Source organism: Corvus hawaiiensis, chromosome 2, assembly GCF_020740725.1.
Source record: "Corvus hawaiiensis isolate bCorHaw1 chromosome 2, bCorHaw1.pri.cur, whole genome shotgun sequence".
NCBI lineage: Eukaryota > Metazoa > Chordata > Aves > Passeriformes > Corvidae > Corvus > Corvus hawaiiensis.
In genome coordinates this window covers 34,223,991-34,248,303 of record NC_063214.1, presented here as the reverse complement: position 1 = coordinate 34,248,303, position 24,313 = coordinate 34,223,991, and the positions used below count along the sequence as shown (strand labels likewise).

The 24,313-nt window shown below is 39.7% G+C and overlaps 1 protein-coding gene across 3 annotated transcripts in view; it reads left to right on the top strand.

Annotated features, from left to right (window-relative positions):
- RSF1 (remodeling and spacing factor 1) overlaps positions 1 to 16,332 on the top strand; it is a 60,814-nt gene extending 44,482 nt beyond the window's left edge. For all 3 annotated transcript variants that reach the window (XM_048294361.1, XM_048294363.1, XM_048294362.1), the window contains 7 exons: positions 3,475 to 3,529; positions 4,824 to 4,930; positions 7,870 to 7,937; positions 9,011 to 9,218; positions 10,950 to 11,173; positions 13,132 to 13,323; positions 15,041 to 16,332. In XM_048294361.1, the coding sequence (XP_048150318.1) occupies positions 3,475 to 3,529; positions 4,824 to 4,930; positions 7,870 to 7,937; positions 9,011 to 9,218; positions 10,950 to 11,173; positions 13,132 to 13,323; positions 15,041 to 15,615 (1,429 nt within the window). In that variant the 3' untranslated portion in view covers positions 15,616 to 16,332. The remainder of the gene's footprint in view (positions 1 to 3,474; positions 3,530 to 4,823; positions 4,931 to 7,869; positions 7,938 to 9,010; positions 9,219 to 10,949; positions 11,174 to 13,131; positions 13,324 to 15,040) is intronic.
- The last annotated feature ends 7,981 nt before the right edge of the window (positions 16,333 to 24,313 follow it).

Below are 24,313 nucleotides of genomic sequence, written 5' to 3'. Positions count from 1 at the left end.
TCTGTGCAGGAGTACGGGTCACACAGGAACTCTGCTGCTTTGCTTTGTGGTGGGAGTGCTCATTACTAGTGAACAGTATTTTCGGACCTACTTTGGTAATTATTCTGCTGGCAAACATTACATGGCATGCAAGCTTTTGCCAGTCTGTCTTGCTTTCTTGAAATCACCAGTGTTGCATAAAAACACAATCTTCTGAGAGCAACAGGAGAAGATACAATTGATACCATAGCAGTTTTCAGTGTCTGAAACAGATGTTTAATAACTGTTTTGCAATTTGATCCTCATACCAAATGAACCTAATGCTTTATATTGTATGTCATAAAATGGAGGTTTTTATTTAGTTATTTTTAATGTTTTTTCTTAGAAATAAGCTTGAGTTACAATAGACTTCAAAATACAGTAGTCAAATATTGAAGTCTTCCAACTTAATGGTGTATTGTAGCAAACAGTAAGGTAAAAAGGCTGAAGAATTATAATGCCAGAGAAAATGATAGTCCTTATTACAGCTCAGTGTATAAGTTAAAGCAGGTTGGTTGTTTGGGGCACAGACATACTTGAATGTAGTGTTTCTGAAAACTTACTATATGGCTGGTGTCTGTCTTTTTTGCAAGAGAAGAGATCGAACTCTGTCATTATGGATCTGTCTACCTAACAAGTTCTTTGAACCAGTGTTACTATCATGCTTTTTGAAGTAGTGATATTGTTGTGCTCTTTCCAGCTCTCAGGAATGACTGAGGCTGATTCAGCTGCTCAGCTGTGTGCTTGCGCATCCCAACTGTTACGTCACTGGTTTTTTAAATGAAACCTTCAGCTTTCATGTTGACTTAAAAATACATGGATGAAGTCATACCTTTTTCCCCCCCTTTTTCTCTTCATGAATCCAAGGTGCTACCACAACAACCTGGCTGAATTTCAGGTTTCTCATGTACAGACTAACTTCTGTAATCGTGTCCTACCACCAGCTGGAGGGATTAAAGCTTTTTAGGATCCCCCTTTTAATCCATGTTAGATACTCTCAGACTTCTTAATTGAAAATCTGTCTAGGAACTACTTGTCTAATTCTCCCTGGCCAAACCAGGTGGAGTACTTGCTTTCATGCACACTTTCATAACTTCCCTGTAGAAACTCTTGCAGCCGCTTAATTGATACAAAATATTTGCTTGAATTTATAATTTTTTATATTGACTTTATAACCAGTCAGTGCTTATCTGCTGCTGCCCTCTGAGATGGCTTGGTTCAAATGTTCAAACTCTTGGCTAAAGTCTTGAGCTCCTGTCTGCCACAAAAGGAATAAGGAATTCATTTGATATAATTTTGCATTTCCTTTCAAGACCTTTACCCTCAGCCTTGTTCCATTTGCTGCATTCTTAAGCAGTGTATACTCAAGCCAGGGAGAAGAACAGCAGAACTGGAAAACCTTGCTGATCACGTTTAAAAACAGATGAATTTTTCTCCTGTCTCTTGATGTTTTGCATTACAAGAAATGAGAAGTTGAGTAAACCATCCAAGACACTTGCTGAATACTAAAACGTTTGCACTTCTAGTTCCTTTCTCATTTCAGCAATTGTATTCCTTGCCTTAAAATGTTATTTTAATTCATTTTCAAGAGCAAAGTAATTTTGCACAGCCTTCTTCCTCCTCATCCAACCAATCTCATGGTGCCCAGGTGGATGAGGATTTCTTTTTATCTATCACTTAGAAGCATTTACATTCCTTTTATAGACAGCCAGTCACTTCAGTAGGCATATTGATACCAAGTTGTCAAAGTCCAGGGTCTTTTTAGCTGTAAAACAACCTAAAATCCATTTTTACTCTTTGTAAGTATTACTTTAGGAACTGTGCTTGTTCATTTTAAGAAAAGAATATTATGCTAGAATGTAATAGTGCAGAAGGCTACTCAGAAGACTTTCCAAATTTCCTTAGATTCTTTAGAACTTAATGAGAGTACTGGAAACAAAATTTTTACACACAGATGCTTGTATTTGCAAAACATAACACAATGAAGTAAACATATCTAAAATTAATATGTGTCTTGGGCATTTGTGCAGTTATGTGCATAATGCATCCTGTTGCAACTCAAGTGTAGTGTGACATGCTCATGCGAGCACTCCCTGTAACTTCAGTAAACTGATTCTGATTGATGGAGACACTTCAGTTCAAAAATCCTGAGTCCTTCCAGACACCAGTAAATGCCACCAACTTTCATTGCGCTCTTAATTTGTTTCAATTACCCCTTTTTTTCTTAGAAAAAGGCTAGTAGGGACTTATGGTGATGGGAATTTGGTTACCCACCCTGGTCTGCATTAGTACTTGGCTATTCTTCCTGAGACACTGCTTTTTTGAAAGCTCAGTTCAGCACCATGGAGATCAGCATCCTGTTTCTGAAGTGTTAGGAAATCCATGTCTAGTTGAGACTGACAGATACAACAGGGCTTAGAGGAGACTTGTGTCTTTCAGGAGCCAGAGTTGTCCCTGAGGCAATTCATGTGATGCAGGATGTCTGTGTTGAGGGAAGCCAAGTCTAAACTGAATTTTGCTTACGAAGATTTAATCCTGTAACATGCTGTGCACAAGGAGGACAGCCTGCTTCTCCTTACAAGAGTCTTTGCTGTATTTGAGTACTTCTCTCTCTCCCATCTTTGGTCAAGTGTTCTCTACACCAATCCATCCTATTTTTTTAGTCCTTCTCTACAGAGCATGTCTGCTGCCCTCCAGTAACTCCCACTGGCTAGCTCTGAACTCTTCAGCTGGATCACATCTTTCTTGGAGAATGTGTGGTGCCCAGATGGCTTTAAGTACTCCAGCCAGGTGTGAACAGGGCTGACTGCCATGGCAGGTGTCCTTCAGGTGTCCTGTCAGCTGTTTTCGTATTTGCACATCCATCTGTCATCATAGTTCTTTGTGCAGCAGTTTGGCTCTGCTGATCTTTGCTCAGGCTGTTCTTCTCTGGCAAAGAATTGCTCTGTAGGCAGTTATTTTTCCCCTGGTGTTTCTAGAGTTGGTTGTTCCTGCTTGGGTCTAAGATCTGGCATTTATCCATTTTGGATTGCATCCTATCTTTATGTATTTTTTCCAGTTCAGTGTGATTTTGAATTCCCATTTTCTTTCATCACCTTCACGATTGGTGGTAGTTATGGATCTGACAACACAGTCTTCATCACAGCATTAATATTTTTCAGTCGGTTTTTACTTTTTACACCCCAAATTCAATAATTTCTGTGGTGCCCACAGTCTTCGAGTACTGTTAATTATCAGAACTCTTTGGCTATATCTTACATTATACATGCAGGAAAATGTAATCACATGAGAATTAGCACATAATCCCAACTTCAGTAACTGTTTTCATTTGGAACATCCTCTTGGGATGTTTCTGCCTAATGATAGTAAGAGCTTCAAATGGTGCTAATTACAGCATTGTTTTAGATACCTGCAGACTTTCTGTAAGCTTATTTTCATTTTCTTTCTCTCCTCAAGAAAAGAGCGATTGGTGTATGTGGGCATCAGTATTGAGAACATCATTCCACCTCAGGTAAGCTACTGTTTCTATGTGGTATTATTGTTTTATTTTCCAAACTTCTCAGAGAGGAAGTTCCTCAGTGCTCTGTCAGAGGTGGTAGTAGCATCTTGGAAAGAAAAATCGATCTATATGCAGATCAGAAATAATTCTAGACCCTTCATTTTAGACAGAATATAGCAGAGAAACCAAGGGAGCTTTATGGTGTTTACTAGAGCCACCCGATGCCACACAGAGTCCTCTCCCAGTGAGAGATTGCAGAACCACCTCCCTGCCCATTACAGTTGGGTTTTGCATTGAGTGCTCCAATATTCAGTAGTTTATAAAGGTGGGATTCAGTTACTTAACTCCGGTGTTTGCTGTGCAGTTATCTAGGTCTGAGCTAATTGTCAAGGCTTTCCTTTGGAACTGATGGAAACAAATGTTTCTGGCTTATGATTCAGAGGGGAATATGTAGTATCTTTTAGCAGCATAGCATTTGCCTTCAATGAGGGGATGTTAAGGTCATGTGATTAAAAACTATAAACATTCAGTGTTTCATTAACAGATGCTTTTTTATGGTTTGCCTTGGGAAAAGAGGAAAAATGCTTTGATTCACATGAAGGACAGCCTCTTCTCACTTAAATACATTCTAAAGCAAGTCTCTTGAAGTCTAAGGCAAATGCTTTCATCTGGAATTGTACAATCTGTTCTTTGCAGCTTAAAATGGGAACTTTTGCTCATTTTAAACATAGACTTTCCACTCTGCCTGGCTGTAACAAGGCCAGCTTTTCCTCCCTGTCTCTGAATAACAGAAGAATGATAACAGATTTTAAAAACTTGCAAAAGAGTTGATGGCTGAGAGCAAATATTTGAAAAATGCAGCCTGGGGGCAGATTATGTTGCTTTTAAATTAATAACTTGCAAACAATATAGTAAAACTAACCTGCATGAAACTTTATTAAAACTGCACTGTGTAAAGCTATCCCTGTGCTCACTGTGTAGAAGTGGTGGCCACAGTTTGTTCATTTACTAGTCCTGGGAGTATCATCTGAGGCGTGATCTCAGCATTGCAGTATAAACACAATGATCCAATAGCCTAAACCCTTAAACTCTGTGTTTGGAAAGTTATGTAGCCAGTAAGAGAAAAATGTGCAAATTCACCTGAACTGCTGTAATAAGTCACTATATTACAAGTTCAAATGTGCTGTGTTGGGCACATGAGCTTTCTAGACAGAATGAATAATCTGTATCACATGAGTTCAGTCATAATGACTGTGAAGGGAGAGAGAAGATAAAGCTTTTTGACACTTCTGTCTGATCTGAACAGGAGCCAGAAATACCTGAAGGCCAGGAAGAAAAGAAGAAAGATTCCAAAAAGCCCAAATCAAAACTCGAAAGGAGATCTACCAGAACCCGAAAGTGCATAAGCTACAGGTAAGCAGCTTGTTTAAATAGCTTGTACAGCAAAAGTCATACTGTTGTTTTCTTTCTGAATCATTCCACCAATTCTCATGTGAACTCCTACATTTAAAAGAGAAGCCCAACTAAAGTGTCTTTGTTCTTTCCTCTGAATACTGGTTATGCTTGGTGGTTGTGAGAGCATGAGGTGGTACAGTAAAGGGGTGATGCATTAAAAAAATGAAAAGGTATCTGGTGTTTTGTTCAGGAATAGTTGAGAAGGTTTTGGTACTACTGCAGTTTCTGAAGTGAGTTAAAGCAGGTGAATCAAACCTCTCCTTTTTGCAAGGGAAACTTCTGCTTGTGTCTAAAGGCCTTCAGTTCCTTGCTCTCTTCCCCCTCCCTGCTTTAGACCTCCCTTACATGAAAGGGGCATGAAAGTTAAAATGTAATTATCACACAGTACATCTAAAAATGTACCTCTTTAGAGAAATCTGTAACTCTTTAGAGAAATTGTGACAAAAATGCTATTAGTAAATGAAAGTGCCAAGATATTTGATATTTTGATATTGAGCATTCTGAAAGTAGAATAGGTCACTAAGGTTTCCAAAATTCAGCATGATCTTAATAATAACTTTTGTTCTCAGTGTATTACCAAGTTGTTTCTATAAACTGCTTTCTAAATAATACCTTGTGACACTGTATCATCTTCAGTCCACTAGGCAAGTAGAATGCCTTTGGGATTAGAAAAGAATGTGGTTGCCTGAGAGATTGTGGGGGTTTGACCAAGATGCATTAGGAATGTTAAAAAAACCCCTACCTTTCCAGTAGTTGCTTTATGTAGACCTTTATAATCAAAAATCAGAACACTCCAGTATTAGAACAGCAAACCTTGCAATAATACCATCATTGAGTTTAAAGTCAGCCTGGTTTTGCTGCTGAGGAGAGGCATCGTGTTTGTATAGGCTGGGTTTTCCAGCCTGGTCAGAACACTCAGTCTGACCTTGCTTAGCTGTTGGACTTTGATGACTTTTTCGGCAGAAGTCACACTAATGAAAATGCCACTGCTGCTTTGGGAAATTAAGTATTCCTGTAAGGAGTGTTATGCTACAGGCAAGATTACATAGATCTGCTATTACATTAATGATAGGTCAGGCAGCATCTGACCACGGGAAAAAAAAACCCTTGCCTGTAGGGTGTGTGGCACAACTTCAGCAGGACCCATGTTGTGCAAAACCAGTACATTTTTATTGAAAGTAATGTTCCAGAAGAATCAGTCTTCTAATCAAAAGTGATAATCTTTCTTACAGACTACATCATGCACATAAGTTTGAGCTTAGAAAAATATTACATGTATCAGTGTGTTAGATTTACATGTCTGCAGTGAAATTCCACTGATATCACTGAGAGTTGTGACAGCAGGGGAAAATAAATGCTAAAGGTCTTATTCCAGTTTGAAACAGATCTGTATTGTGGAGCATCCTGGTTCTCTAAAAGATCTGTAATCCCTTTGTATCACCTGAGTCATCTGTTGAGTCCTCTCGTGAGCAAGTTAGCAAAAACCTGTATCATGAATAAAGCAGCAGCAGAAGAAATTATGTTCCATTACACCTAATGGACAAGCAGCTGTCAGCTCGTGACTGAGCTCAGGTTATTTGGTAGCAGTGGTTTTGAAAGCATTAAGTGATTTCTCACATTTTAAAGAGGGGATTTTTTTAGCTATGTGGAGGGAAAACAGTGTTTGAGTAATGTGGAACTAATCTTACTAATAGAATAACTTCCAAGTTATTTCCTCACTGGGTAGAGCTGCCTTGAGCATGGTATGCAGTTGTTCTTAAAGAATATGAAGATATCAGAAGTTCTTCACCTTACTTTTAAAGGAGAAAGTGTTTTATGCTTACTATTGGAATACAGAGTAAACTATTAGACTGCTGGAGGTTCCTATGGAGGGCCAAGGTAAATATAACTGTAATCTCTCTTTCATGACTGAGAAATGGAATCTTTAATGAATGTATTGTCCAATTGTTAGTTGTCTGTATCTGAAAAAAATGCAAAAAATTAACTTTTTGAAAAACAAGAAGAAAAATTTACATCTAAATAAAATATCTTTTCTATATAGTTAATAAAATTTGTACCTTTGCATGTCGGAGCTCAAGGCCTCTATTTGTTGGAACAGGTAACAATCCTTTTCTATGGAATTGGAATTCATAACTGAAGAAACAAACTGAGGTCATCTGTGTTGAAAGGATTGGATCTCTTCAGTTTGCTGTTCTCCTTAAATGAGTTACTCAGGGTGCAGAGGTTGATGCAGTTTTAGAAAAGCTGTTGCAGGACAAACACACTCAAATACTTTGCTTTTGTTTGTCCTATTCAGTTATCCTATTCAGTAACATTGCATTACAACTTACTTATGTAGATTTACAAGGAACTTTGTACTTTGTGTTTTATTTTATCTGTTCAGCTTAGAATGTTGCAGATCCATAAAGTATCATGAGCTTTAAGAGTAGAAAGCAGCTATATGAAATCAGAATAAAGACAGAATAAAGAATTTTACATTGAGTTTAATAGATGATTCTCAGGCTGTTTTGAAGGTTGGTAGAGCTAATGTCATCTAATAAAAGTGGAAAAAGTGATGAATACTTTGTGTGAAAATGCCACTGAAACTATTTTAAAGAAGTTTCAGATTATATATTGTTAAATTCAGAGGCATGTTGTGTAAAATGGAAGGGGATTTCTGTTCATATAACTCAATAGTAAGAGAGGCAGTGGTAAATAATTTGCAAGCAAATAGAAATAAGAAACACAACTTTGATAATAAAATCGCCATTTTTTAAAAATCTGGCCCATTATTTTAGTTTATTATGTATCCAGCCCACTGTCTGTGCAGTGTAACTTCTTCAGATTTTGAGGTGTGTTTTCATAACGATTTAATTAAGGTTCACTTCAAAGTGGTAAATGAAAGCTGTTATTTTTAGGTTTGATGAATTTGATGAGGCAATTGATGAGGCAATTGAAGATGATATCAAGGAGGCTGATGGAGGAGGTATGTTTCTGATGTTACTTGTTTTCCATTGCAATGGTGATAAGATGGAGACCAAATTTATTTTGATACGAGAAGCAACAAATATAATCCTCTCCCTTTAAACTTTGAAGTTTGCCAGGGTTTTTTTTACTGCTGTATTTTTGGACATGAAGTAAATTTCCCTTAGGAATGGTCATCCCAAGCTGGCAAAAGGTGTCAGAAAATTAGTAAAAGTTGATAGTTAAATTCAGCCTGTATGGGTTTTTATATATGTAATGAGTAAATTTTGGATTTGAGATTGGAGTGGCAGCAGTGCTCTTGACATTTGTCCCCTGTAAAAAGAGGGCTCACAAATTGCTCTGCAACTGGACCCCCTGAAGACTGTGTGTACCAAATTTTCTTAATATTCATCCAGCTCTATAAGCACTTCTCAGCTGAATGTGAGTAAAGTGAAATTCTGTTCTTTGTTGCCTGTTAAGGCAAAAGAGATCTTCTGCACTGTCTGAGGGATGGAGGTGGATTTGTGCTTCTGTATCACCTTCACTTGCCTGGAGAAAACAGCCATGAAGTATTGTCCCTCAGTTGTTTGGCCTGTGGCATTTCCATGCACTCACCAGATTCAGAAGCTCATGGATGTAGGCAGACAATCTGAAAATCGTGTGTCTGTGGGTGTGTAACACAAGGTCCACTACAGTAAACATAACCAAGTCTCAACACTGAAGCAACTTTTCAAAAACTCTACTTCCTGGCCAAACAGCTACTCAAACACTTAATCTCCCAAGAAGGGTATTCAGCATTACAAAAAAAGTATATTTTGCCCTCTCAAAAGGCATTGGTGGGGTAATAATGTGGGTTGGGGTTGAGCATCAGAGTGCTGACACTTAACCATGACCTTCTGCATGGACCACAGTATTTCCAAGCGACCACAGCTGGGCTGTGTGTGTCAGGAGCAAGACTCTGGACAGAGTCTTGCTTGACAAAAAAATATTCTGCTTTACAGAAAATAAACTGAAGTTAAGCACATGCAAGATCTGTGGAAAGTTAAGCAAGAAAATAAACTTGCTATTGATTCCCCTTTCTGTCTCTGAATTCAGGCATTGGCAGAGGCAAAGACATGTCAAATATCACAGGTCACCGTGGAAAAGACATTTCCACAATCCTAGAGGAAGAAAGGAAGGAAAACAAGCGACCACAAAGGGCTGCTGCAGCACGACGCAAGAAACGACGGCGACTAAATGACTTGGATAGTGACAGTAACATGGATGAAGAGGAGAGTGAGGATGAATTCAAGATCAGTGATGGGTAGGTCTGCAATTTAACTTCCACCACAAATCACTGACCTCTACAGGCTTCTGTGACTCTGCAGTGCCCCTGAAATGATCATCAGGAGCATGTTCCCAGTGCTGGGATGGCACTACACAGTGCCAGTAAAAGTCACAGAATGATAGAATGATTTGGGTTGAAAGGGACCTTAAAGATCACCCAGTTCCAAACCCCCTACCATGAGGTCCTCCTTACCTAGGGGAGCATCATTTTACTCGAAAAACTGCACTCTGGATCCATGTGCTGACATCATCCAATTAAATTTTAAGCATAACACATTCTGGAAATGTTACTGGGATGTTTGAGGCCTCACTACACGCTTTTGTTGGTGAAGGAGCCAGGTGGGCTCAGTTCTCTGGCTGATGTGACTGTCCAGCAGAAATCCTTAACAAAAATGTAGCTAAAATGAAGCTGCTTGTTTCCTTTTAAAAATAAAAGTTGAAATTCCTATTCTGTGGGAATTTTTTTTGGCCCGATTTTCATTTAGAAATTGGAAGAGGAAAATTTTCATTATTTAGAGCATGCAGAACTTGACAGGCAGATTCTGAAATTAGTTCTTCATTGCTGCTCTGTAGGAGGTAGAGTTTGAAAACAGCGGAAGAAGTGGCTTATACTGTAGAAAACAAATACATGTCATGTGAAGCTTTAAACTACATGAGTATTGCTCTGGCTGACTGAAACTCACTTTCCACAGAATTTCTCATCATTCAGTCTGGGCAGTTAGTGATGTTAAAAAAATTGATAATTTTAGATTAACGTTATGCCTCAATGAAGCAACATAATAAAGCAAGCATGAGGCTGTAGGCTCTTCACCAGCAACATTTGAAGCTTTACACCAATCACTGGAGTCAATTTACTAAGTGTATGGAAAATCTATACAAGATAGATGCAAATTTTGAGCTTTGTTTTTCACCTGTGACCATGCTGAGGACATTTCAGTGGCACCCTGAATAATTGAGCTACGTGTGCTGGAAATTTCCAATCAATGAGTGTAGCTTGTGGAAATGTCATAGAATTAATAGTGCATTGATCTGTTAAAGTGTACTCATGCATTTTCAGCTCCATCCTCTGCTTAGGACCTTCTGGATCTTACACTGGAATTTAGATTTGGCTAGCAGCCAAATGCAAATGACTGTGTACCTTCAGTGCTCAATGGTTTTTAAAAAAGCCTTGTCTCCTTGGAAATCGTGGGAATGTTACAAGTTTATGAGGTTGTGAGGTGCATGTTTTGCATTAGAGCCATAGTTTTGCGTTAAGACACGATATTCTAATTCTCAGAAATCATGTGGGGACAGTTCTTGGTTTGTGAAGGAGAGGTCAGCTTTGCTAAAACATGGTTGGTGTTTTTTCCCCTCCACAGGTACTGCTATGCAGACATTACATTGCAGTGAACCATATGAATGCTCCAGAATCTGTCCTATGTTAATGCCTTCTGCAGGGTTGGTTTGACAGAGTGTTTCTATCCACCTGCTGTTCTGGTCTGCTGTGTAATGTCATGCACTGTGGAGCCGTATCCCAAATACACAGCTGAAACCTTATGTCAGTGATGGCAGCTTGCTCTCTCTGGGTCTTTGCCCCTCATTATAAGATTTGTGCTTTTTTTTGCTTTGTATAAAGCAACACTTATCACTTGCTTGTAAAATACAAGTACTATTTCAGTTCTTTAGTTTTGATACCTATCTCTGTTGTCTGGGGTTTTCCTTTGAACAGATCTCAGGATGAGTTTGTTATATCAGAGGAAAATCTAGATGAAAGTGAAGATGACCCACCATCGAACGAGGACAGTGACTCCGAGTTCTGTGCCCGCATCTCCAGACGACACCTCTCTAGGCCCATGAGGCAAAGCAGGCGGTTACGAAGGAAAACAGTCAAGAAAAAATACTCTGAAGATGATGAAGACGAAGATTCTGAGGACAATTCAAGCAGAGAGTCTGGTGAGTATAAGCAATCTTAGATATTTTAAGTACTCTGTTCTGGAGGGAGAAAGATTGGGAGTCTGAGTTCCTGTCAGGACTGACACTAACTTTTTTTGCTTGCTTTGGTCAAATCAGATATCATCTTTGCTGTAAAGCAGTTTGCTACTTGTTCTGCTGTTGGTATTTTTCAGGAAACTGGTATTAAACACTAGGTTCTTGGCATTTCTAGGTAGTTACGTATTTAAATAAATGCTTGTCCTATAATTCTAGAGGCCACCTTTGTGGATAGTTGCAGCTACCTCTGCACCTCTCCTGTTTGACACATGATTACAGGAAAGAGGATGGAGACAAAAGTGTGCTTCTTTATAGCTACTAGAAGACCTTCTGAACACATCTATGAAAAAGATTCTGAAAGAAACATTTTCTGTCACTTTTATGGAAGAAAACTTCAGTTGTATGGCATTCTGTGTTTTCTGGCAGGCTTGAAGGCAAAGAATAACACCATGAATCTCTCTCTCCTAAAATTATCCTTAAAATCTTTAGTAAATGAAGACTCTTGCATCACAGGAGAACCTAATAATTCACTTTATTCTACTTGTCCTTCAACTATTTCATTTTCTGTTGGCACGGTTTGAAGTATGAGAATAGTACCTGCAATACTTTAACCTTTTCATGATCAGCATCTTTCTCTGAAGACTGTCCTCCTTGTTTTGCCTCATTTGAGACACAGACTAGAAAGTGCCATATACATGAGCACTCATGTTTTCTCACTCTTACTGTGAATTTAAGGTTCTAGCTATACTGGAGTGTTAACTTGCTGCAGTGTGTGTTATCTTTCCAGTGTTTTGTCTGTCTGTGTAGAATATAGATGATGAACATGTTGGAGTAAGTTGCTTTGGAGTACTGATTTCCAGAAGGAGGGTTCATGCATGGACAGATGAAGACAGCTGTATGAGTGGTTAGAGTGATTGTTGTCTCCCTGTCCTCAATGCATCACTGCACTGATCATAAGCTCTTATCAATGAAGATACTGGCAGAAATCTAAAGAGGTTGCTTATCTGTTCTATAATGCCCAGGAGCAAGTGTTTGTTTCCTGGTGGACACACATCTGTGATAAAATCAACTGATTTCAGTATAATTCCATATATATATGAAAGTATAATCTTAACTGTGTGTTTCTATTTCTCTCTCACCTTTATTATTGTCCATCAAGATCCTGCTTTAAGCCTGTTTTGAGCTAAGGAAGTCAGGTGCCCTGCAAGTGGCTTTGTTTTCAGTCTCCAGAGATGGAATTTCTTTCTGAAGCTGGTTGTTCTTGCTGACTTGCTCTATTTCTTTGCCTAATGTTTTAGGAAGTAAAGAGGATGCCACTTTGTTCTGTGACTCATGTCAATCACTAACTTAGGAACAGTGTGTGACTTTTATAGAAATGTATCTTGGGATAATTGTTCTGGCATAGCTCAGTGAAAAGCAGCTGAAGTTGATTTGAGGCTATTTTCAACTGATGTAAATAAATTTAATTTTTGAAGACATTAGCTGCAGTAGACTGGTGCAGGAAGAATTGTGATTACTGGTAAGTTTCTTCTGTATGGTTTCTGTTTTAAGCAAATTCATGATTGAGGGAAACTGATTTTTGTTGTTAACCGATATAGCTCAGGTCCTGGAGTTTCATCTTGTCAGTCGTTTTTCATCTACCTGTTCTTAAAGTCTTCTAGTAGAGTACAATTTATTTAAATTTTAAATACAGAACAGACTCTCCTGAGGCACTGGTAACATGCGCCATCAGCTCCAGTTCAGTAAGTGAAGTGGTTATTTCCACTGTCAGGAGTTCTAGAGATGTCTTTGACACCAATAGAGATGAGGCAACAAAAACACTGTAAGGAAAAATATCTGAATTAGGAAACTTAACTAAATTTTTTTTGTGAGGCAGTTTTGCTTTGATGGAATAATGCATGTCACTGTTTTGTTCCATACAGAGAGTGGTGATTACACAGATTACAGTGATGATGATTACCTGGAAACCAGGAGGAGAAGATCAAGACGGAATCAGAAGAGACAAGTTAATTATAAGGAAGATTCAGAAAGTGATGGCTCACAGAAAAGTGTCCGATATGGGAAGGAGTTGAGAAGAGTTCATAAACGCAGGCTCTCCACTTCAGATAGTGAAGGTAAAATAAACAGTCTGGCATTTCCAGGAGCTGGTGTATGTCAGCATTAGCACGAGGGGAAAGCTATATAGTTCTGAGATTTCAGAGAATTGTTTTTCTAGAGTTTCTTGATGTTTCTCAGAGACTCTTTCCTTCTGAAACAGCCCACTGGTACTTCATGATGCACTGAGTCACTTCTCAAAATTCATCATTGCCCCTAATCCTGACTTAAAGGTCTGAATGTACTGTGCCTGGCACAGAGTGTTGGGATTCCAGAATTGGCACTAATGCAACTATTTCACCATGTTTCTCTTAAGAGGTCACAAAACTGCATCCCACGAGCCTCTAAAGATTGTCTTATGTAAGAGGAAGGGCATCACCTCTGGTGCCTTGACTGTGTTTGTGCTGGTGGTTCAGACTCATTCTATCTCCTGTTTAAGGAGCTGTGCAAAGTGCAGAGGAAGCCTCTCTCAGTAATGCCAGTCACACTGAGCGATTGGTGTGCTTTGTGATGTATAACTAATTAGCTTTTACGAAACCAACCACTGACTTGAGCTGTTTTGGATTGTGGGTGCCCAGCTTATGAGACCTTAGGTCCGGCTTTCCAAATGCTGAGCGGTGCAGGTTGCGATGGATACCAGGCTTCATCAGAAAATGAGCCATCCTTGACAGCCCAAGTGCCTCAGTTTTGGAAGGGCTGTCCTGAGATTACAGAGTGGTAGAGTATCCTCTAGGTGAAGAGAAACAAGTATGTGATGCAAGTGTGTAGTATCTCAAAAACATGATCTTCAATACAGCCTGTTCTCAGGAATCCGCTCTCTGGTGGCTTTTGTTTTTCCCAGCACTAGTGGCTTTAAACATTCCTTTATTGACACTGTCTTTTCTTCATGAAATCCCATCTGCTTGGGTATTTTTGGTACTGGCTTTCCATGCATTAAAATCAGCACCATCTAGCACCTTTCCAGCACTTTCCCACAGTATATCATAAAATGCATAAGAGCATTACTGGAATTGTAATTACTTTGAAAATAGAGGAACACTGACAGTCTCTATCAACTTGAACCTACATTAAATAATACCCTTTAAAATGAAAATTCACGATTTCTAGTGGAAATCACAAAGACACAACAAATTATGTTTGCCATTTGATTTTTCAGTTTCCATCTCTTCTCACCACAACCATCAAAGATCAGTGTAAAGGCTGTCAGTGTGTAGGCAATAAAACCAAGCTTCCCATTAAAGAGCAGCAAACTTTAGGTGACAGGCAGCGTTCCTTTACTTTAGAAGTTGTATATATTTTGGGCGTGGCAGGGGTATAGTACAGCTTTGTGTGTATGTGTAGATATATGAATTTTATGATAGAGCAGCCATTATTTGGGTTCTCAGTTTCTGTCAGGGCGCAAATAAAGCGCATACTGTGAGATGAGGAATGCAGTTCTGCGTTATTCACAGCATGGAGTTACCAATTTTAGGGGAGAATACACCTACTTCCAAAGCCTTTGGTACTCCTCATCTTGGAAACAGAATATCCATAAGTTGTTGATACTTGCTACATTAGAAGTTTATTTAAAAAGAAAAAAGAATGCAAGCGTTTGGGCTTGGTTGGGGAACCTGGGGAAGGAGACAGAAATGTGTGTGCTGAGAGAGCTGTCTTGTTAATGAGTGTGAAAGGTGAAAAATAAAGTGTAAACGTTGCACTGAGATTTGCTAATGGCTCTAAGTCTACTGCTTCTTCCAGAGAGCTACACATCTAAGAACTCTGAAGATGATGAATCCACAAAGGAGTCAAAGCGATTGATTCGAAAACGTCGGCGAAGTATGGATGACTATTCTGAGGAAGAAGGAGAGGATGAGGAGGAAGAAGGGAAGCCTGTCCGCAAACGCCTGAATCGAATCGAGACTGATGAGGAAGATACCTGTGAAAATGCAAATGACGACACAGAAACCCCCGCTCCTGCAGATAAGCTGCCAGCAGCACAAGCCCCCCAAGACAACCCCAAGAAGCACTGCTACCGGATAGAGAGCGATGACGAAGATGACTTTGATAACGTAGGGAAAGTAGAGAGCCCTTTGGACTACAGCCTGGTGGACTTGCCTTCCACCAATGGACAGAGCCCAGGGAAAACCATTGAGAACTTGATTGGCAAGCCAAGTGAGAAGACCCAGGCTCCCAAGGACAGCACAGCCAGCGCCAGCCTGGCGCCCAACGGGACAGGGAGTGGGCAGGAAGCAGTAGGGCCGGAGGAAGATGAAGATGAACTTTTGAGAGTGACTGACCTTGTTGATTACGTCTGTAACAGTGAACAGTTATAAGACTTCCATTTTTGTGCTAATTTATTCCACGGTAGCTCATACCAGCGGGCCAGTTATTAAAAGCTGTTTTATTTTTCCTAGAAAATTCTCCACTACAGTATCACTTTCTAGAAGCAAGAATTTCACCAGTCCTGCAGTCTTTCTGTGAAGTGACCAGTTTTGAACTTTGAATTGCTGTAAATTCCCTCTCTTACCCCCCCTCCTCCTTCCAAGTCCATGGTCCTGGGTAATTTCACTCACAAAAACCTTATAACAACAAGAGATTTGTATATTTTTGACTTTATATTTCCTGAGTGCATACAAATTTGTGGAAATGGGTGGCCTAAGAAAGCATTCCAAATCAGTCAGGGCCCAAACCGGAACTGGGGTGGGTTTGACTCAAGGGGTGGGGGGACGGGAGGGGGGTGGTGCAGAAGCACTTGTGCTTTAGCTTTTTCATATGAGATATATATTATATTTAAATGTTCACAACTTAGATTACAACTTAACAGACAGTTAAAAGCAAAATTAATGTCTGTACTGTCGCATTTTGTGAGTTGTAGGTTAACATACCATAGCTCATTTTAGTAATCACCTTCATGGAAGCAGTTTGATTTTAATACTGGAGGCAAACAGAATTATTAGAGGCCAAGAAGGTACCATAAACAAGAACTCTGCTATCCATTATGACTTGCAGACTTTCCTAATAAACATCCTTTAAAGTGTTTGTACAGTGAAGTGTACTGTAATGAAGTTTTTGACAGTCGAAACACTCTAGCCATGAATTTCTAAAGCGATCTCATGTACAGTTCATCAGATGGCCTTCAATGCACAGTGTCTAGTGGGAGGACGTATTGACGTCAAGTTAGTCTGTAAGCTGGATGTCGAGTAAGTCTGTAAACACTGCAAACTTTTACAGACAAAAGAACACTGCGGTCGCTGCCCGGCCACGTGAGTTTCACCACCAGTTGGAGTATTCTGAACAAAATGTGTTTGTACAAACAGCATTGACCACAGAATGACAGTGCATCAGAGGATGGAGGGATTTTCAAATAAACCATGACTGGTCCATTCATGCCCTTAATATCTACTTCAAATTGAAGTAAACAAATGGAACAGTTTTCCTTTTGGAGGTTTCCTGTTTGGGGTTTGTGTGTGGTTTTTTTTTTGGTTTTACTTATCTGCCTGGATGTATTAGCAGGTTTTGAATGTAGTTGTTGGCCTTTGGCCATTAGAATTTTCTTAAAATACATTTTAATAACTGTCATGTGACCAACTGATTTCAAGAAGGCAGAGTTTGAGAGAAACGCTTGACTCCAAGACATCTCATCAACTTTTGAGCAGGCATGAAGTGATATGTGCTTTTTTTCAAGGGAAAAAAAAGACAATGGAAGAATAAAAACCCCACCAAATCAACATGGGGGCACATCAAGAGCATTCAGTATTCTCTTTACTCTGATTAAGATGCAGGCTGTAGCATTTGTACATGTTATAGGACACAGACAGCTCAAACAGATCTGCCAGACATTGAAATCCAAAAAGGTCACATCTATTAATCCTTTTGCTCTGAGATTTGGATTTTTGACTGGTGTTTATGTCCATTGCCGGCAATGGATGCACCAAAACTGCTGCTGCCACTGTGGAGTGAGTTCTCCTTTCCTGCCCCACCTGATTCCCTTCCATTATATTGTATTTACTAGTCAGTCATTAAGCACTTCTGTTTTCTTGTAATAAAACCAGCATTAGGCCTTTACTAAATACCTCTCTAGAAAACCTAGATCCAAAATTTACCTACCTTCTGGCCTTTAAAGTCTTGGTTTTGTTTCCCCACCTCTTTCTCCACAAGGTCTGTCAGAACCCCTCCATAACACTTACTTGTTTGGGTTCTAGCAGTGCACATATCATGCTATAAAACTAGGATCAGAAAGATGCAAAAAAATGGAACTTGCTCATTATCTGCTGTGCTAAGCAAGCTTGTGATTAAAAACAAAGAGAAGTCACTCTCTACATGACAATTTAATTTCCTCAAAGATTACATGTTTTCCTACCTTACTAGTGTTAACAACAGTTAAATGATTAAAATGGGGTAGTGACGAGCCACAGAAACTTAGAATGAGTTCTTAAAAGCATGTGTAGCGTTTTAAGCTACTCTGGTGCTTTCTTTGCTTAGGTGATACATAAATGTAGTGCTTCTAAATTCTAATATACTTGTGGTTTAGAACCAGTAAGAACATACGGCTTCTACTTGTCCATGGCAGTAGCTGCTGAGCATTTTTAATACTTGCAGTGCAAACTGATTCACATACAGCAACACTGTGCAATTGATGGTTCTTCATTTGTTTTGGCAGTGCCATATTTTTCTTTGCTGCCTGATGGAGCCTTTTAGTATCTGATCAAACATTCTTGCTTGTAGAGTCAACTGAAAATGCTAAACACGTAGTGGGCAGGTAATTGTCCATGTAAGAAAATACAAAAGATTTAGAATTCTGAATATACTAATCAGGAAAAAATTTCGAGTGCTGAGTTAGAGTGATGTAAAAGCAGGAAAGACCAGGAAGCAAATTAGGAGCATTGAAGCTTGCATCAGGAGTGTCATGTTTTAAAAATGGCCAGTTGTTACCAAATTTTACTTTCTCTAGGTCACTTCTCAAAAGCAGCTTTTCTGTCTTGTAAGAAGTCACCCTTGGTACCTGAGATGGCTTCATCGCACAGGATCTGGAGTTCCTCCTTAGATCAGTGGGAATGGTGTGCAAGGAAAAACTGCAAAAAGTGCTCTGGAAAGTATTACCATTTTAAAACTTGGTATTTTTCTCATTTTTAAGGCTTCCTGCTTGGTGGAAAATGTATAGTCTGTTTGGGAAGATGACATTTTCTCAGAGGCCAGCTATCACACAGGGTTCACGCTGTTACAGTACGTATATGTGATTCCAGAGTGAAAATGTCTTCCTGGTGTCCTTACAGTCTTGTGCCCTTCTGTGCTCAGTGTGAGATCAGAAGTTAGTTGTCTTTGAATAGTGATCTTCAGGTGTACCTTTGGGCTTAAAGCTCAAACTGAATGGGAAACAGGGGGAACAGGCCAGGCATTGTTTTTAACGAGAACAAGCAGCTACTGGCAGAACATGCAGAGCATTTATTCAGCTTGTTTACTCCACACAGATTGTCACTAAAAGCTTTGTCTTTTTTTACCTGTAAGCTCTTCTGTGTATAACTGACTGGGAGGAGAACTATGCGTAGTCTAAGTAGCTGGGAGGAAGAACATATAAATCAAGTGGAGTGGATTTTTTTTGTGCCACCAAGATAAATGCTGGCTGTTTGCTTCCCTGTGTGGGGCTTCTGTGACTCAGCAACAAAAAGCACACAAGCAGGGCCACTCTGCAGTAATGAATGGGGTGTGTCAATCTGAGCAGAAGGGGGAGATAGATTTAACAACTGGGTTGGTTTCACCACAGTTGCTGTCTTCTGGTTGCTGAGTGATAAACCTGAGCATATTCTTGATATAAAATGGAAAATGACATCACATTTAACGACCCTTAGTTAGCAAGGCCAGTGCTGAACAATCAACTCTTTGATACTTTCATTTTGTACATGTTGAATTACGTTATGAAATCACTGCATCTTCCTGATTATTTTTTGAATGAAAAGATTGCTCTGGTCTAGCAGCACTTAAGAGAAACAAGAGATGCTTTTTTTTAAAAGGTCATTTTTGAAGTGTCACCTTAAAGATTTTGTTGTCTTAAGTGTCTCCGTTACTCTCCATATTATAGGAGCTAATGACTTACTTGGACTTGTTTTCTGTTTTCTAATTGCTGTGTCTGAACTCTTGGTGAGAGACTTTACATTAAGAAGCTCAAGGGGCAAAAAAAGTATGTTCACAAAAGAAAAATTGTGTGGTAGTGGTACACTTGTTCTGATTTCTCTTCACATCTATTATTTGAACTACGCTGGTATCCAGATGCTGCAACTGTTAAATAATTTTAATCCTTCATTGTCAGGGGGTCCATTTTTATACCTCTGTTTTCAGGTGCTTATAACATGGTTTTCAGTTTTCTTCAGTAGGAAGCTCTAGTCTAAATCTTCCAATGATGATTTCAAATCACATATTTTTACAAACTTCTTTTATGAAAAGTAAGCAAGGAATTTTTACAGCACCTGCTTTTAAAATTCACTTCGTACACAGTGATTTAAATAAATTATGGCAGTAATGCTCACCCCCAGAACTGGTCTGAAAGATTTGTATCACCTAATTCAAAAAGGCTTTATATAGGCCTTGAAAATTTGGTTTGATACATGTGCAGTGACTGCTATTCACAGACTTGTAATATGGTTCTGATGTGCAGTGTGTGCACCCTAGGTATGTATTTGCATTTCATGTATGCTTCTGATTTGGTGGGTATATAAAATCCTTAAATATATATGAATATATGTAGAAGATCAAGTATCTTCAAATGAAACCGTAACTTTGGGAAAAAATCCGTGTTGAATATGGTGTGGGAATCTCTAGAAATAAGGGAGCAGAATTTTGCAATTCCTTAAGTGTTTAAACCTTCCATAGAAGCGTTTAGGATATTGTCTGAAGTAAGGATTTGCAGGATCAAGACCACATTTCCTGGTCGTTTCATCTTCCTCCCCTTCCCTAACAGCGTAGGGGCTATATCTCACTTAAAATGTTGGAAGGCAGAAAGTAAAAAAATCCGGCAGAAATTATCCACTTGGGGTTTTTGTTCTGGTATATCTGATGTAAGAAAAATTCTATGACTAATTTTTGATGCTTTACCCAGTCTGAGACCTAACAGAGAGCTCTGGCTTCAGAAATATTTATCAGTTGGAAATTATTTCTGGACACCCAGCAGTTGGGGTATTGAGGATTACTAATCACTTTGGAAAGTCACATCACTTACCAAGCTCTTCTTTTGGATTAGGTGTAACTAACTGAGATAGTTCCAAACAACAAAAATGTGGGAATAATTGTCCCAACACTTCAGAGTAATTTAACTTACTTTGTATATTGCAAAAGATGTATATTGCTTAGTATAACACGTAAAAAAAACATTGTGTAGAGCTTCTGGGGGAAAGAATAAAACTCTTTAAAGTAGTTAAGTTTTTATAGTTGAATCTGTGGTGTAAAGCCCCCCGATTCAACTGCAATTAAAAGCAAGTCTTACAACTTGGGTTTTTGACTATCATCTTGCAAATGCTGGCGTCCCACACCTGAGCTGAGGAGCAGGCGAGGGGGCAGCACTGCAGTTAGAGGGGCACACGTGCCTGCCAGTGGATCTGCTGTTGCTCCCTACAACCCCAAAGGTTGCTGAGGAGAGCCGAGCGACGGCGCGGCTCCGTTTGTTCGGCTGGTTTACTTTGTGCACTTTGCAGCACTTTGTGTATAGTCAGTCTCACTGGTTCCCCAGGTGCAGACCGAGTCACTCGCTCCTGCTGTTTGGATGCTTGTTCCAGTAACAGGGGAGATGGGGAGTAGATGGAGGGAAGCGGAATGGAATAGTGTGTATGCAAACCCAGGCCATTTGCAAGACAGGTCTTGGACAGGCCTAGAAACTACTTGTGACGTGCCCTTTAAAGGCTGAATTTCCAAAGGAAGGTCTCCATTGAGGAGAATCATCCCGATACCCTCCTTTTCTCATCCTGATGGTCAAAGTAACTGGAAAATGTACTTTATGTCTCCTTCCTTGAGAGAATAAATAATGTTCCTCCATCAGTGCAATGTGGATGTGGAAAAAATTAGAATCAGTCTGTAGAATATTATGACAATGTTTGTCTCTAGGGATGACAGTCAGAGTTCGCACAGTTTGCTTTCTTGTTTGTTCCTCTTACTGTGTCCCACACAACTGAATTTGGATCAGTCTGTCAGAACTTAAATGATTCTACAGGGATAAAGTCCTTCTGCAAAAACACATTATAGACCTCGTTACCAGTGCATCGTTTGTTAGTTAGAACAGATAAAAGTCCTTAATAGATACTAATCTGCTACTCGAGGTAGTTGTAGAAAAGGACATCAAGTCATAAAGCTGTAAGCCTTGTTTAGTTTTCCATTTTGTACTCATTATATGGACTCTAAAATCTTGTACAGTACCTTATTCCTATCCTATATTCATTCAAAGGATGCTCCTCCCCCTAACTGGCATTAAACCGCTGTGTTGCCAATGCAGTTGCTGGTTCCTGCCCGTGTTTCACAGCCATCCTGCTGCACCCAGGGGATGGATGTGACTGATCCAAACGCGTCACGTTACCATTCCTGGGTGCAGGGCAGTTCCCACACAGGTACATGTCCTGTCCATGAGACAAACATCGGGGATTTTCAGCATCGCAGGTGGATGCTTACCCTCCAGTATTCTTTTGAGAACTGGATCGATTCTGCCAGATAGGTCTTTAAAAATTTAAGATATGCCTACATGAAATACAGTTTTGTCTTGCTGCCGTGTGCTGTTTGTATGTTTGTAAAGATGCCTTGAGTTCCTTAAAAATGGTCTCCACAGCTGGCCTCATCTTTTATTTTCTTTCTCTAAAGAATTAACACAGTAAAGTTCCACAAGCTGAGCTCTTTATGTAGAGTTTAATCCTTGCATTTTTTGAGTCCTGAACCCTGGTTTTTTCAGTCTCTCTTCAATCATGACTTGCTACAATATCAAAGGGAAAGGACCGAGGGGACACACACTGTGTGTGTGGGAAGGGGGGGAGATACCTTGAAAAAACTGGAAGTGTTATTCTTGTTGCACATAAATTGGGTGGTGCTTTCACTGTCTTTTCCCTCCCACTGGTAATACCACGTGCATGTAAAACATGCTGCGTTAAAACTTTTTAAAATGGAAGTCATGGTGGCATAGTGCTCAAAGGGTTAACTGCAGTTTATTAACAGCTAATGTTTTTAGAACTGCAGTACACAACTGTTTAAATACTGTATTCCTTGTAAATGAAGTAAGAAAAAATGTTAAGGCTGGTGCCAATATTTTTGTTAATGAATTGTTCAGCGTTGTCTCTCACTACAGTCTGGTCAGAACTCTTTGTGTATAAGCTGGGCCTGAAGCCATTTTATAGCTTGTAGGCCTAATTGTGTAACTTTTCTTTCATAATGGTTTTGTTATAATATCTACTGTCATTTCTTTCATATAAATATGACATGTAAGTTGTCATAATAAAAAAAAATTGAAATAACTCGATGTACAAAGTATAATGTGTATTGCAGATACAAGTGCTTTTTAATGGGCATTACACATGCACGTACCTCTCTTAGTTTTCGAACAAGCACTGAGTAATGGCTGCTGTGTATTGTTCCGTGATGGGGCCACTGCCTGCCATGGGGACAGGCAACTCCTGGTTTATGTTGGTTTTATTATGGCAGCTCATCTGACAGAGTCTTTTCTTTCTTTGAGCAGCTCTGGCTGATGGTGGGGAAGACTGATGGATTTGTTTTTGCAGTCACAATGTTTTTCTGTGTGTGTTCCATCTTCTGTATAATTTTTGTATCTCACCTCACAGTGGTGTTGCAGTCACTTGACAAAAGCCAATGTGCCTGCAGCTGGCACTGTACCCAGCTAGGCTGTTCCAGCAGACAGCCATGAGGTGTCCACGTGCTCCTCCTGACAGAGGAGCCAGGTTCATTTATTTAGGTTCAGATGTGTAAAACCTGGGAAAAATGGGGAAAAAAATGGAAATCTGCAGAGACGCACTGAAGAAGCAGGTGTTCTGACACATGGCAATGGATGTGGATGATATTTCGGGACTTTAACAGGAGAGAGTCAGGGAGAAAGAAACAAATCGAAGGAGAGAATGGCATCTCTGTGTGAATTGCTGAAGCCTGTCAATCTTTATTTTGAATGTGTCTGTGGTTGCAGTCAAGCTGCTGCGTGTTCCTGTAGTGATGAGAAATTGCTGTGAAATCCGTCCTCTTGCTCCAAATCCACTGCTGAAACTTTACACTTCCATTTTTAACAGATTCGGGGTATCTAAGTCTGAACTGGCCACCTTATGGCAGGCAGTGCTGTGGAGAGAAACAAGCTCCTCTGGGTGGTGAGTCCTGCCTTCTGTCCTAAGGTGACTCTTAACCCTGTGAAGGTACCTGCTGCCCTTCATTGCCTCTGAACATGGTCCTGGTTGACTAAATCACTGCTGGACATCCAGTGTTCAGATGTCTGTCCGAGGCTGGATTTTAACTCACTTAGCTGAAGAAAAGTTTTCAGATAGTGCCATTCTGTTCCATTCAAGCCTAGAGGAAATGTCTGCCTTCACCTCTAAGCTTCTGTTAGGTGCAGCATTCAGTACTCTGGTGTGAAGTGTCTGGATTATGTAAACAAGGAAGATGTGGATTTCTCCTCCTCCTTTAATGCCTCATCCTCAAAACCAACTTCCTGCCTGGGCTTAAACCATCCATTTTCCCATTTTCTTTTGGAAGAGTGGTATGCCACAGAAGAAAGACTCGCATTTGCATGCAGGAAGAGAAATGGACTCTCTACTGCTCCACTGCAGTGGCTTCAAGCTGCAGTAATTCAACCCCAACCACTCAGAAATCTTAATTATAATTGCCTTAAGTTGTTGTGTGATTTGGAGTTAACTGCAAAGGTGGTGAGAACTCTCTGTGGCTAATATGACAGCCACATTAGGTGAGAGGGGGCGGACATGAACAGGAGCATTGCTTTATAACCACTAAGTGTAATGAATGGTGTTTCCATGTATTTGGATCTCTTCCCACCAGCTGCCACAGTCTGATCAG